Here is a 13,379-nt window from a genome sequence, read left to right as displayed (position 1 = left end):
TCTCATAGTATCATACAATCTACCATGTCTAATAGCAGATGCCGCTAGAAACTCTTTGCACGATCACCCTTCCAGAACCCCATCAATTCACCGTTTTCACTAACCCACTCGCGTACACCATCAACCAACGCCTTCGCCATGCCCTTGTTCTTATTCTTACCATCAGCGCCTAGAGAACCCCGACTCAACCCCGCCGTGGGAACCGGTTTGCCAGTTGCATATTCAGATCCCATGGTCGGCAGCACATTCTCTCCCGCACTCAGACTAACAAACAGCGCAAAGGGCACTAGCCACACGCAGAGTCCAAAGTATGACGCCACTTCTGTAAACGTCGGCATGTCGTTGGGGCTAACATTATACGGCTGTCGCCAGCTCGTAGAGCTCCTTTGCAGTGTGGTGGGCTTCGAAAAGTGCTGGAACCATAGCCAGTGGTTGAGGCCAACGAGGAAACAGGAAAGGATGAAAAACGGGTCTGAGAGTTTCACTATGGGAAAGCGGCGGAGATTGCTTGCGTAGACGATGTGGGAGCCGATACTGAGGAGGGAGAGTGAGAAGGGGAACTTGTCCACAAGAAGGAGCAGAATTTGGATCGTGATTATGCCGTATATCAGGCGAGATAAGAGCCGGCGAGCTATGACAGTATGTTCTTCAACGAGTTCTGAAAGATAATAAAGACCAGATGCTATAAGGTTCTGTTAATGAGGGTCGCTAGAAGGAGACTTTGCGTGCACGAGTTTTGCTGCGTGGGATCTAGATGATACCCAAAATATCCGATGCGGAAATATCTTACCTATGGCTAAAGTGAGAAAACAGAATCCTATTATCACTCCCAAATACCCTACTAATGGTAGTATCCACATTGTGCAGGCAAAAGAGCACCGAAGAGCTCCTTTGAGGAATAGGCTCTGTGACGATGCAAGACAGTTGAAACGACTCAAAACTCTGAAGAAGATAGTCCCGTCGCCTTAGCTGGATGGTAGATGTTCCAGCACCGGTGGTGAGGGTCAGACAAATGTTTTTAACTTAGATTGAATTGAGGTGAGACAAGCAGAGATATACTTGGGCACGCTGCCAATCATGCATATATGGCTTTATGCCTTAGGCAAAAGGCCCACGATGCCAAGATAGGCTCTCCGGCAAAAAAAAAAAATATACTGCGATAGTGAAGTATAACAGGACAAACTTTCATGCTACTTCTGTTATTGTCTGCGGCGTCTATAAAAGCTTGACCTGATACCAATCGTGATAGCCTTGCGCTAAGATCTTCACAATGTCGCGCCCCGAAGATATCTTGTAAGTTTTCAACATGTTGTGACTTGGCCTCCCTGCTAACGAAACTCGCTGAAGACCTCCGGATCTCTTCTACGACGACAATGAGTCCCGAAAATATACCACTTCATCACGAATCCGTAACATTCAATCAGACATGACGCACAGGGCTCTCGAACTCCTTGACCTCAAAGCGCCGTCTTTAATCCTCGATGTTGGTTGTGGCTCTGGCCTGTCTGGTGAAATACTCTCTCAAGAACCACGCGAGCAAGGAGGTCCGCACACCTGGATTGGAATGGATATTTCACCTAGCATGCTTGATATAGCACTACAGCGAGGAGTGGAGGGGGATTTGTTCCTTGCGGATATCGGACAGGGTGTACCGTTCCGACCCGGAACGTTCGACGCGGCAATTAGCATCAGTGCCATTCAGTGGTTATGCAATGCGGAAACAAGCGATGTTAGCCCGGAAGGTCGCCTTCGGAGATTTTTCGAAGGCCTTTTTGCTAGTCTTCGACGAGGTGGGCGTGCTGTCTGTCAGTTTTACCCCAAAAATGATGCCCAACGCACAATGATCAGCGGTGCCGCCATCAAGGCCGGGTTTGGGGCTGGTATATTGGAAGATGATCCCGGTACGAAAAATAGCAAGCTATACCTTGTTCTCACAGTCGGTGGTGGAGGTTTGCAAGGTGATATTACTGGTGTTGTGGATGGGATGAATGACGTCGATATCATGGACGCGAGGAGAAAGGCTCAGGAACACGGGAGAACGACTATCTCCAAGAAGGGCGACAAGGCTTGGATCTTGCGGAAAAAAGAGCAAATGGCTAAGAAGGGCAAGATTGTCAAGGCAAATTCAAAGTATACTGGCCGCAAAAGGCGTCCAGCCTTTTGATTACATTCGGCTGGCACTGTTATGAAGACTTCTCGTTACTCGACAAGCTGTCCTAACAGTAGCAAGAAAGCCCCAGGCCAAGCTCTAGGATCAATGTCTTGCGAACCCCTTCCAACCGGATTTGGACACGAAATTAACCCCGGCATATGGTATATGACTGCTCTCCAATGCGTTGCGTCAGAGCTTCATACCAGTCCGGGAACCACGTCGCCTTCACTCCCAGAAATTTCGCCGACTTGGTCGCCTGTAGGTCGCGTACACTCCAGGATGGAGGCTAGATAGGGATGAAAATATGTCGAGTCAAGCGTTTGGCATGGCATAGCGGGGTGTGGAAACAAATCCGCGCTTGCTGTCATGAAAGAACCGATTGATCCTCGGACTCTTCTCTTAGTGTAACTAAGGTGAGTTATGAAACATAAAACCACTTCTATCTAAACCACATGTATATATCTGTACACGTCGTAATTAGCCTATCTATCACAACCGCACTTGGCCCCTCCACTGTCATTTATGGTAGGATAGAAGTGATACACAGGTTACGGAGAACAAAACCAAGAAGCCAGAGGGACTTCCAAACCCATCACACAGCCTGTTGCAGGTCCTGCTGTCAAATCGGTCGCAATAATAGTATCAACAAGTTCCTTTAACGATGGTTTACAGAGCAGCCTCCATCTTGTCAAGAACGGCACGAGTGAACTCATGAGTAGTGGCTTGTCCGCCCATGTCACGGGTCCGCGTTTTACTAAAAATTGTTAGCGAGTCAGGCGATGCGATTGCGCACAGTATACTCACCCTTCACCAATCACGTCATAGACAGCCTTGGAAATGCGGTTTGCGTGGTCGTCGAGTCCGAGATGGCGGAGAAGCATCGAACCAGACAAAATCATAGCGCTAGGGTTGGCCTGATCCTTGCCTTTGATATCGAGACCAACGTGACGGCAGCCAGGCTCGAAGACAGCAACATCTCGTCCCATGTTGCATCCGGGAACAACACCGGGTCCACCGACGAGGGCAGCGCCAATGTTGGAAAGAATTCCACCGTACAGGTTGGGCATAACCATCACATCGAACTGCTGAGGTCGAGAGACAGCCTGCATAGAAGCGTTGTCGACAATCATATCGTTAACCTCCAGAGTGGGGTAGTTTTCGGCAGTCTTGTGGAAAGTGCTGCGGAACAAGCCGTCCGCAAGCTTCATGATATTCGCTTTGTGGATGCAAGTGACCTTCTTCCTGTTGTTGGCAAGCGCAAAGCTGAAAGCAAACTTAGCGATACGCTCGGACTTGGCGCGAGTGATGATCTTAAGTGACTCGACGACTCCCTGCACAGACTGGTGCTCAAGGCCAGAGTATTCACCCTCTGTGTTCTCACGGATGATGCAGAGGTCAACATTGTCATGGCGAGTCTTATAACCGGGGATGTTCTTGATGAGCACGACAGAAGCGAAGATATCGAGTTCCTGTCGAAGGGCGACGTTGAAGGACTGGTGGCCAGACCGCTCAACTGGGGTAAAGAGAATACCCTTCAGGCCAAGCTTGTTTCGTCGAAGAGAAGCAATTGATTCCTTGAAAAGTTCCTCAGAGTGCTTGTTGCCGGTGTCTACACCACTGACATCAACCTGCTCCCACTCAATGGGTACATTGTCGGCCTTGAAGATAGTCTTGACCGACTCCGCAACTTCAGCACCGATACCGTCACCTGTTGGGCAGAGTAATAGACGTTAGTTTGTCTGTGAATCAAGCATGCGTCGCGCGACGTCGCGGGTATTGAGAGGATTTAGTGGCCGTACCTGGGATAAGAGTCACGGTGTATTTGCCACCATACTTCGTTGGCTTGAAGATATCCTGCTGAACTGTCGCAAAAGCTGATACCGGAGGGTTAACACCATATTCTTCCGATAATCGGACAAAATGAGATGAACGCACATCTTGCCGCAATGGGGGAGCGGACGATGGAAGGTTGAGCAGCAGCGCGTCGGAACAGCGACTAATGCGACAGTGAGTGATTCGAATCGAGAAAATCAGAATAACAATTTGTCAAACAACGCCGGACGGGAAGGACGAAACTGGAAGAACGCAAACCCCCTCAAAAAGCTAAGGGGAAATCTTTGTTCCAACGTACCTTCGCGGGCTGAACTGTCCTGGGGCCGAACATCTTGACTAAACAAAGAACAGTGCAATGAGGGGAGAGGCTGGATGCGGAAAACCTGGCGGAGGGAGAGAGAGAAAAGAAAGAATGATGGAAGAAGACTGAGATGCCGCACGAGGCGCCGGAAAAAACGGCGGATCCTCTCGGCATGCTAGGCCAAATGACATCGCACGGCCCGATCTTATCTAAGGATCTTCTCAATCTGAAATCAACCTCCATCACAACCTCCATCGCAACCTCCATCGTCAATAAACTCGGGTTCATTGACTTCGACTCGGCCCATTGCCCATCCTTCACCGTTTACCCGAATATTCCCTGCAAATTCTGACTCGTAGCAGCTCGACAATGGGTGGTGCACCTTCCAGCACATATCACGCTTCCTATTCGGGGTATCAATAAGCTCCTTTGTCTGTCTGTCAAATAACTATTAATCTCCTACCCACTGACAAAGAACTCTATTTTCAGCTTTGAACTGACTTTCTCTATTGAGCTACAGATTTGGTGATTACCGGCTGTTTTCTTACATCGCTCAATGAGCTCCTTTCTTTCTGAGATGTTATGGCCTATTCCAGCCCTTTGTTACACGGAATCATTGATCTATCAGTGATCTAACTTCTCCCGGAAGACTGACAGCCTTTAGTCTGCCGTGGCTGAAACCACAGTTTCAACTTCTTTGTTAGCCATCTCATGAAACTACAGGCGAAGGTTAGTCTTGAATGTCATACATCTCTTTACTATAATAGCCTAGGATCTATTCATGGAATAGGGGTTATCTCTCATTAGTTTTGATGGAGCCGTCTGGGCCTTAGCGTGGCAAGGTTCTTTCATCGCAGCCGCATGCATAGTGGGCAGCTATGATCGCTCTGATGAACAGACTATGCAGACATGTCGAATCACCACATATGTGAACTGGATGTATATAAAAGCATTGACATTCCCACGCTTTCGTGTCATTCCCGCATCAAAGTTAACTGACAGCTCCTTTCTCCTCAAACCATTTATTCCAATTTTGGAAGCTGGTCTTTCCAACTCAAGATTACTCTTCAAGTCTTCAATATATTTTTGCAATGAAGCTGTTCTTCGTCTCGATTCTTCTTGCCGCGCTGCTGGCCACCGCAGTTCAGGCTGCGCCTGCCGCTGAATTGCAACGTCGATGGTGCAGATTCGCCGGTAGAATCTGCCCCCCAACCAAGCGTACTGCTGACGCCCTCCACGTTGTCAAGCGTGAGGCCGAAGCGGTGGCCGAGCCCTTCAAAATCAATAGGTGGTGCAGGTTCCGTGGCCAGGTCTGTGGCAAGGCCAAACGTGCCGCGGAAGCAATCGGAAATGTCAAGCGCTCTGCTGAGGCCGTTGCAGACGCTATGGCCTTTTTGGATGAGCTCACCCCGGACGAGTACGCCCAGCTCGCGAAAGAATTCGGTCAGCTCAAGAAGTCTGACAATTCCGAGGAGTAAACATCATTCGTATGCGTCAACTACATACTACTGCTATTTATCAAACTCACATAAGACTTGTAGTACTTCCTCTCAAGCCCGCCACGGCATCCACCCTGAGTTTTCGCGAAATGGCGGGCAAAGGACCGTACGAATTCTCTTCATTACGCTCCTTTACGCCTATCTGCTAGCACTCGCAGTATCTGTGCCCAGTTTTCAACTCAGATCTTCGGTTTATTGCTAACATAGTCTACTTCGGCCGGGCTTCTTCAGACGAGCACCGGGTTGAGGCATGGGAAGTGCGCGGCAGGAGAAGAGAAAACAAGTTGTCGTGACAGGCTCTCATGGCCAAGTAACCGCCTGGAGGTCTTAAGGCTAATTATCCTATATTTCACCCAAGGACATGTCGAGGGTTAGTCTTATTTGGCAGTTACCTTACTCTAGTGCTACAGTGCAACCATACCTATGTATATATACGTGTATCCCTATAGTCAAGGCAAAAAATTCATACGAATGGTCTGTCATTCATCACTGATAGCAACGCAATGCCCTTGGCTGTCTTGCGTATACCATGAAGATGTCCTGGAACGTTTCCCTCCACAAAAACCATAGAAGCCAATTAAGCCGCAATCTACCAAAGCTCCTTAGTCACACAGTTACATTGTGCCCGGAATGCTAGTTTTCCATCGTCGCAGCTTGTGTTCGTTCCCACCAGCGCTGCCCTCCTGCTTGATAGACAGGGTCGCTGAAAATCCTGTATGGAGAACAAGTTGTAAGCTCATTTGATGGACGATTAGCCTGACTGGCCTCCGGATCGTGAGCGACCAGACCATACCCAGCAAGCATATATGGTTCGGCAGAATGGTCTGTAATATCGCCAGTATTTGGTACCTGAGCCGAATCGCTCATTTCAAGATCCCTGGTAAGGACCGCCTGGCTCTGCGCAATTTTCCTAGGCTCTGGGTATATCTGCCACATCTGAATCAAGCGGTTCCGCTGATCTGGCATGGCGTTCGCAAATAGCTCCAATTGACTCGTTGACAGTGTGGATGGATTGATACGGTGATGCATGAGCACCTCGAGTACTCCATCCACAGTCTCACTGGTCACTGGTAAAGCAACATTCTGCGGCGTAGCTAACCCTGACATAGCGGCTCTCTGTGCTACATGCGCTGAATGATGATAATGCTGTGTGATACTATATGTAATTGGAGAAGGTGTTGCAGGCACTTCCGGTCTTTCAGAGACCCGGGGTTGACCGATGCTCATATGTGTGTTAAACAGCGACACAAGATCATCCTGCGCCTTTAATTTACCCTCGGACGCTGATAAACCGCACTGCGAAGGACACCTAGTCAGGGATAAGGTAACTAACATGGCGGGGGTATCTACCTGGGTGCAGTGAGGGTCTCCCACGAAGTCAGTCAGTATCTCAGAAATATCGGTAACATGTCCACAGGAGGGACAACTATGCAATATCGATGAAGACATAGTGCTTGAATCCCGTAGGCAAATGCAGAACAGAGAGGATTGGGAAGATGCGTGACAGATTTCGATCAGACTTTGCGGACTAGATCTAAGCTCCGGTGGCCTGAAGACAGTGGATGGCAGATGTCAGAGAAACAGATGGTGAATTGAGGGGTCGTCGCAACAATATGCGGGGTCGACAGTCCACAGTAAATATCTAGGAAAATTGAGAACGTGGAGATGATTCAGAAGAGCAGTACTGAGCACTAAACTGTCGAGGCTTGTACCATCAGTAGCCTGAGAGGCACAGCAACAGAAGCAATTCAAGGTCGGACAAGAAAGTGTCAAGAGAGGAAGGTGGGATGGGAGCGATGCCCAAGGGTTGGGCATGGAGAGATCTAGTCTGCGAGATTCTAGGAATGTGAACAGGAACTAGCCTCAAGACTGACTCAGCAGCCTAATCTAGCTGCCTCGTTCTAATTGCCGTGCATAATAGCGTAGAACTGTCATCCTCGTACTAGATGAGCAGCAGGACTAGTGATTGATGAAGCCGAAATGGAAAAGACCAAGGTAAAGTCATGTGATCTGACCATGGCAGTGACAACAACGGCTGAGTACTAGGCGGTAAGCTAGGTAGCTCCAAGACGTACGTACCATCATCGGAGCAGTAACATCGACCTTTTTGACCCCCTTCGAAACCACTGATACTATTATCTCCTTATACCCTTAACCTGTTACTCAACCCGCCACCGTTGCTACCCTATTTGTGCTTAAGTTAATTCGGCTATGGTATGTTTCGCTGTTGCAGTTAGCTGATACGCCAGCTAATGCTCAGCATTACAGACGTCCATCGGCACCGGCTACGATCTATCCAACTCAGTGTTCTCTCCAGATGGTCGGAACTTTCAGGTATTCTGCTTCCTGCTCTAACGGCAGAAAAAAGAAGTGAAACTTACGATACCCGATAGGTTGAATATGCTGTGAAGGCTGTCGAGAACGGTGGAACGTCCATAGGCATCAGGTGCAAGGATGGTGTTGTTCTTGCAGTCGAGAAGATTATCACCAGCAAACTCCTGAAGCCCGGTGCGAACAAGCGAATATCTACTGTCGATCGTCACGTTGGCATTGTGAGTCAACTCCATTGTCAAAGATTATTGAGAGACACAACCGTTTGTACTAACACGAGTGCCTGTAATCGATAGGTCTCGTCGGGATTGGTCCCCGATGGCCGTCATTTTGTTTCCCGTGCTCGCGATGAAGCGTCCTCCTGGCGTGGAATTTACAAAAGTCCTATTCCCGTCTCGGCTCTAGCGAACCGTCTTGGGGGCTACGTACAAGCATACACCTTGTACTCAAGTGTTCGACCATTCGGTGTAACTTCAATTGTTGGGGGCTGGGACTCTGAGGCTGAGCTCGCAGTCGATGGTCAAGTGGGAAGTGGTCCGCAGTCAGGCTCTGGCGGGAAAGTCGAAGGCGCGAAATCGGGAGGACCAGGTTTATATATGATCGAACCAAGCGGTCTGTATTGGGTATGTTATCTCAATCGCATTAGGTGTTTTACGCACACTGATTTTGTCCCAGGGGTACTATGGGGCTGCAACCGGTAAAGGAAGGCAGGCGGCCAAAGCCGAACTTGAAAAGCTAGACCTGGCTTCGGAGAAGCTCAGCCTGCAAGATGCTGTAAAGGAGGCGGCTAGGATTATCTACGTTGCTCATGAAGACAACAAGGACAAGGAATTTGAGCTTGAAATGAGCTGGATTAGCTCACTGGATGGTCCAACAAAGGGCAGACACGAAGAGGTGCCGAAAGAACTACTGGAGGAGGCAGAACGAGCAGCTAAGCGAGCCCTTGAAGGAGACGACGAGGAAGAAGAAGATGGTTCGAAAGCAACCGGCAATGAGGGCGAGAGGATGGAAGAGTGAGCCAACAGTTTCGGGCAAGGATTCAAAGAATCAAATAAAGTCAAGAAGTTATTTTCGATTTCCTTCCTATACCAAGTTTCCCTGAGTATTGCCCATGATAAAATATCTCAATGTTTGCGTTTGCGGTTTTTACTAGGGAACGGGAGCTCTCAAGCAACCTCGCCCTTTGCCCAGCCTCTTCTCCTAACGCCAAGTTCGACGGCCGCATTTCCCCAGTCTTCACCGTGATTGTGCATCCCCTTAGAACCCAATCCAGCTCTCTCAAGACCTTGCTCTTCAGTCAAAAGAGTGAGCACGCCGAAAATGACAGGGACACCGGTATCCAGCTGGACACGCATCAAGCCATGGGTGACCGCGTCTGCAATGTACTCGAAGTGCATCGTCTCGCCCTTGATGAGAACCCCAATCGCAATGATCGCGTCGTAGGGTTTCGAAGCAGCGCTTGAGGCTGTCAATGGCGTCTTGCTCACATCCGTTGTAGAAGACGAGAGTAGATCTGTTGCGCTGATGCCCTCCCCCGACGACCCCGAGTTGGCGGCTTGTAGTTGCGAGGCAGAGTAGAGACTGCCATGGAAAGAAGTAGTCAATATGAGCAGTTGTAGTGGCTATAGCCACTTCTAGAGAGCTTATGGCCTCTTCAAGTACCGAAAAGAAGACTTACCGCTGGACGGCATATGGGAGTTCGTAGCTTCCTGGAACAGTGTGAACTTCAATGTGATCCTCTGCAACTCCGGCTGCCCGTAGTGTTTTGGTAGCACCATCTACAAGAGGACTGATGATTCCCATATTCCATCTCGCGTGGACAATAGCAACCCGTAGCCCAGACCCTATATATCGTTAGCGGACTATTGATGAAGATGGAGGAGTACAGATCGCACCGTCATAGGCCTGGGGAGCTCCGGGCCCTTTAAGAGATTGCATATCTGGAAGTATTACTCAAGAAGGGGAACGAGTCGCCGAAGGAAGATTATATCATGTGCAAATTGGTTGATGGAAACAAAAAGTTGTAGGAGGTACGCAGTAGTCCGCTAGGCTCTGTCGTTAAGACTTAAAGAGTTCGGACTTCGTTGGCTGAGATGTGGGGAAGAGTGACCCCGCGCTGAGGGCAACCGAAAAGGTGTCTGTCAATCAGTGCAAGCCACCTCGGACTCAAGAGCTACACACCATTTAATATGTAGAAACATTTGTCATGGGTAGTTCTTGTTTGATGGTCATGGTCACCTATCATTATCAAACTAGGCTAAACATTTGAGGTGTCATACAAACAAACAGTGCAGGCGTTGAAAAAAAATATGAAAAGAAAATAATGAAGGCCCCGCGCCTACTACGTTCGCGTTCTCCAACCTCATGAAGATAAACATGTCAAAGAGGCAATAACACCGCCCAATTCCTGTACCCTCAATCCCGCTAACTCTAAAATGCTTTTTCTGCTTTTCGCGGACTTACTCGACGGTAACGGACTTTGCAAGGTTCCGTGGGAAATCAACGTTTAGGCCCTCTCCCACAGCAAGCCAGTAGGAGATCAACTGTAGGGGGATGACGTTGAGAAGTCCTTGGAGGCAATCGACTGTCTTAGGTACCTCAATTTTCTCTGTTTGAGCGGATGAGAACTCAGGATCATCCTTGTTGCAAATCACAATCGGGCGGCCACTCCGAGCGATGACTTGCTGGTAGGCATTCAGAGATTTGGTGAAGAGACCATCACGGGTAAGAATCATAATTATGGGCAGATTTTCGTCAACAAGAGCTAGAACACCGTGCTTCAGTTCACCGGACATGACGGCTTCACAGTGCAGATAGGAGATCTCTTTAATCTTGAGGGCACCTATTACCCACATTAGCGCCTCACTTTCAGAAATGGGCCAGGATTTGATCACTAACCTTCAAGTGCAGTAGGAAATTGGCCACCCCTGCCCAGCAAAAGCAAACTCTTCTGGTTTTTGAAAAAGCGCTCGCACATTTGCTTGATGGGCTCGTTGAGTTTCAGAATTTCCCTGAACTGATCGGATATTTTAGAGAGCCCCTCCATGATCTCCTCACGTCTCTTCTGCTTTGAAGCTCGGTCTTCGCTGAGCGAGAGAGCAAACATTACCATAGCAACGAACTGAGAAGTGTATGCCTTGGTCGAAGCAACACCAATTTCAGGACCAGCGTTGATATGGACACCACAGTGTGTGAGAAGGGAAATGGAAGATCCCACAACGTTGACAATACCAACGGTCAAAGCTCCACGTTCAAGACAGTAACGGAGAGCCATAAGCGAGTCCGCAGTCTCTCCAGATTGAGAGACGAACACGCATGTGTCGTCGCGGAAGACCGGCGCCTGTCTGTCCAAAAAGTCCGAGGCCAGTTCGACCGCAATCGGAATCTCAGTGAGCTCTTCAAACACTCCACGAACTGCCATGCACGAATGGTAACTAGTACCACAGGCAATGAATATAATCCTCCGGCAGCGACGAATGGTTGAGATGTATTGTCGAAGCCCTCCCAAAGTAACTTGCTTGTTAGCAACATCAAGACGGCCTCTCATTGTGTTCACTACGGATTCAGGCTGTTCAAAAATTTCCTTCTGCATGAAATGGTCGAATTTGCCCTTCATGATTTCCTGCAATTCGAGTTCAATAGTCTGGATAGCACGGACGTTTGAGGTGCCATCATCCTTCGTCAAGCGATGAATGTTGAGTTGACCCTCGTGGATATGAGCGATGTCATCATCTTCAAGGTACAGAACCTTTTTAGTGTGCTCGATAATAGCGGAAGGATCAGATGACAAGAAGAATTCAGCCGGCTGGGGAATTCCGTCGTCGGACAGGAAAGCACGAGACTGGGACCGATGAAGGAGAGATTTGTCAGGAGGGGCGAGAAGACCGGTAGCAGAGTTCTTGATTGCCGCGTTTTGGGAAGCTTGTTCAGCAGGAAGAGCCACGTCTTCGGAGTATTCCACATCAACGAAATCCACCTTCATTTTCCTGGAAGTTCTCACGCCGATCACAAGAGGGGAACCCTTACGAGCGGCAATAACTTCGTGAGGGTAGTGCACAGACTTAATCAGGAGGCCAAAGGCACCCGCAAGCTCTTTAACGACAGCCTTGGCCAAGACAGTGAAGTCAATATCTGGTTGCTGGTCGTACAGATACTTTGTAAGCTTGGCAATGCATTCAGTATCTGTCTCAGTCTCGAAACGGAAACCCTTGCTTTCCAATAGAGCCTTCAGCTCTTTGTAGTTTGTGATGATTCCATTGTGAACTACAGAGAACTCCCAGTTGGGGTCGGATCTGTAAAATCAATTCTTGTTAGCCATTTCAATGTTGGCGTACTGCAAAGACAATCCACGCGTAGCAGGACGCTGTATGGATCAGAACCAATAGCATACCTGTGCGGGTGACAGTTAAGACGGGAGGGCGTTCCGTGCGTAGCCCAACGTGTGTGCGAGATACCAGCATGAGACTCAAATGTCTTGGTAAGATCGGGTTTGGATTCTTCGATGAGTTGTTTCAACTTGGCAACTTTCCCAACTTCTTTAAAGGCACAGACTTCATTCTTCTTGTCACCATCAACTGCGAGACCTGCAGAGTCGTATCCTCGATATTCGAGACGCGAGAGGCCTGGGAAAGATAGACGTGAGTAATAGCAATGCCAAGGGATAAGGAAATAGCGTAGGGAAATAAGGAGCGACTGGTCCAAAGACACGTAGTCCGAACATTGAGAATTTGCCTGGGAGGTCTATAGAAGAAGTTCATACCATTGAGCAGAGTGTCGAGAATATATTTACGGTCTCTCTCGACGAGATAGTTGATGTAGCCGAAGATACCACTAGATGATATTAGTCGGACATTGGACCAGTAATCAACATGATATCTGGCCGACTGACCACATGGCTGCGGAATCTAATAGAAGGTGAAAAGAGAGAAACGGGTAATATGGGAGTGCTGCGTTCTATGTGTTTCAGACCGCAAATAATCAGGAAACGTAGGCCACTGAGCTGTAACCAAGGAACGGCCAATTGTTAGTGAGGGGAAACATCGAGGAATGATTGCAGTGAGGTGGCATACTGGTAGAAGCAGGGTGAATCAATTAACGAAATATATGGCGGATTGTTGAGAGAGGCAGGAGTTTTGAGGCACGGAGTAAGAGCGATAATGAATCAAGAATACCAGAGGGCTGAGGAAGGAGGGGGGAAGCTGTTGTTATGAAGGTTTTATGTTGTGAGATCGGCCCACCTTGGCTTCCAAACCAGGGAAACTGC

At 48.7% G+C, this 13,379-nt stretch overlaps 9 protein-coding genes across 9 annotated transcripts; 3 read left to right on the top strand and 6 right to left on the bottom strand.

The window, feature by feature from the left end:
- Positions 1-44: 44 nt before the first annotated feature.
- Positions 45-860, bottom strand: BDW70DRAFT_153677 (uncharacterized protein; the record flags this gene model as incomplete). The annotated part of the gene is made up of 2 exons (XM_073739690.1): positions 45-631; positions 791-860. The coding sequence occupies 2 exons, from the start codon at positions 858-860 to the stop codon at positions 45-47; spliced, it is 657 nt and encodes a 218-aa protein (XP_073591853.1).
- A 337-nt stretch (positions 861-1,197) lies between these two features.
- BDW70DRAFT_119003 (18S rRNA methyltransferase BUD23) lies at positions 1,198-2,384 on the top strand. Its single transcript, XM_073734723.1, has 2 exons — positions 1,198-1,293; positions 1,348-2,384. The coding sequence occupies exons 1-2, from the start codon at positions 1,271-1,273 to the stop codon at positions 2,162-2,164; spliced, it is 840 nt and encodes a 279-aa protein (XP_073591852.1). The 5' UTR covers positions 1,198-1,270; the 3' UTR covers positions 2,165-2,384.
- BDW70DRAFT_171745 (isocitrate dehydrogenase (NAD(+)) IDH1) lies at positions 2,257-4,477 on the bottom strand (the record flags this gene model as incomplete). The annotated part of the gene is made up of 6 exons (XM_073743300.1): positions 2,257-2,906; positions 2,957-3,860; positions 3,952-4,026; positions 4,088-4,148; positions 4,284-4,321; positions 4,369-4,477. 6 exons carry the CDS (start codon positions 4,475-4,477, stop codon positions 2,819-2,821), a joined length of 1,275 nt encoding a protein of 424 aa, XP_073591851.1. The 3' UTR covers positions 2,257-2,818.
- An 856-nt stretch (positions 4,478-5,333) lies between these two features.
- On the top strand, positions 5,334-6,216 carry BDW70DRAFT_143986 (mating alpha-pheromone PpgA). The gene is made up of 2 exons (XM_073738189.1): positions 5,334-5,773; positions 5,828-6,216. Exon 1 carries the CDS (start codon positions 5,378-5,380, stop codon positions 5,762-5,764), a length of 387 nt encoding a protein of 128 aa, XP_073591850.1. The 5' UTR covers positions 5,334-5,377; the 3' UTR covers positions 5,765-5,773; positions 5,828-6,216.
- A 31-nt stretch (positions 6,217-6,247) lies between these two features.
- BDW70DRAFT_143985 (uncharacterized protein) lies at positions 6,248-7,848 on the bottom strand. The gene is made up of 2 exons (XM_073738188.1): positions 7,136-7,848; positions 6,248-7,081 (listed from the first exon to the last, which is right to left on the bottom strand). Exons 1-2 carry the CDS (start codon positions 7,232-7,234, stop codon positions 6,419-6,421), a joined length of 762 nt encoding a protein of 253 aa, XP_073591849.1. The 5' UTR covers positions 7,235-7,848; the 3' UTR covers positions 6,248-6,418.
- BDW70DRAFT_143984 (uncharacterized protein) lies at positions 7,062-7,848 on the bottom strand. Its single transcript, XM_073738187.1, has one exon. The coding sequence runs from the start codon at positions 7,598-7,600 to the stop codon at positions 7,358-7,360; it is 243 nt and encodes an 80-aa protein (XP_073591848.1). The 5' UTR covers positions 7,601-7,848; the 3' UTR covers positions 7,062-7,357.
- A 16-nt stretch (positions 7,849-7,864) lies between these two features.
- Positions 7,865-9,179, top strand: BDW70DRAFT_143983 (proteasome core particle subunit alpha 7). The gene is made up of 5 exons (XM_073738186.1): positions 7,865-7,999; positions 8,054-8,119; positions 8,179-8,337; positions 8,413-8,739; positions 8,792-9,179. Exons 1-5 carry the CDS (start codon positions 7,997-7,999, stop codon positions 9,131-9,133), a joined length of 897 nt encoding a protein of 298 aa, XP_073591847.1. The 5' UTR covers positions 7,865-7,996; the 3' UTR covers positions 9,134-9,179.
- Positions 9,180-10,248, bottom strand: BDW70DRAFT_143981 (lumazine synthase RIB4). Its single transcript, XM_073738185.1, has 3 exons — positions 10,012-10,248; positions 9,795-9,960; positions 9,180-9,697 (listed from the first exon to the last, which is right to left on the bottom strand). Exons 1-3 carry the CDS (start codon positions 10,052-10,054, stop codon positions 9,283-9,285), a joined length of 624 nt encoding a protein of 207 aa, XP_073591846.1. The 5' UTR covers positions 10,055-10,248; the 3' UTR covers positions 9,180-9,282.
- Positions 10,249-10,316: 68 nt separating this feature from the next.
- gfa1 (glutamine--fructose-6-phosphate transaminase (isomerizing) GFA1) lies at positions 10,317-13,328 on the bottom strand. The gene is made up of 5 exons (XM_073738184.1): positions 13,005-13,328; positions 12,876-12,946; positions 12,507-12,738; positions 11,015-12,408; positions 10,317-10,958 (listed from the first exon to the last, which is right to left on the bottom strand). The coding sequence occupies exons 1-5, from the start codon at positions 13,007-13,009 to the stop codon at positions 10,576-10,578; spliced, it is 2,085 nt and encodes a 694-aa protein (XP_073591845.1). The 5' UTR covers positions 13,010-13,328; the 3' UTR covers positions 10,317-10,575.
- Between the last annotated feature and the right edge of the window lie 51 nt (positions 13,329-13,379).

This window comes from Aspergillus foveolatus (genome assembly GCF_047715535.1).
Source record: "Aspergillus foveolatus strain CBS 279.81 unplaced genomic scaffold BDW70scaffold_84, whole genome shotgun sequence".
NCBI lineage: Eukaryota > Fungi > Ascomycota > Eurotiomycetes > Eurotiales > Aspergillaceae > Aspergillus > Aspergillus foveolatus.
This window is presented reverse-complemented; position numbering and strand designations above follow the sequence as displayed.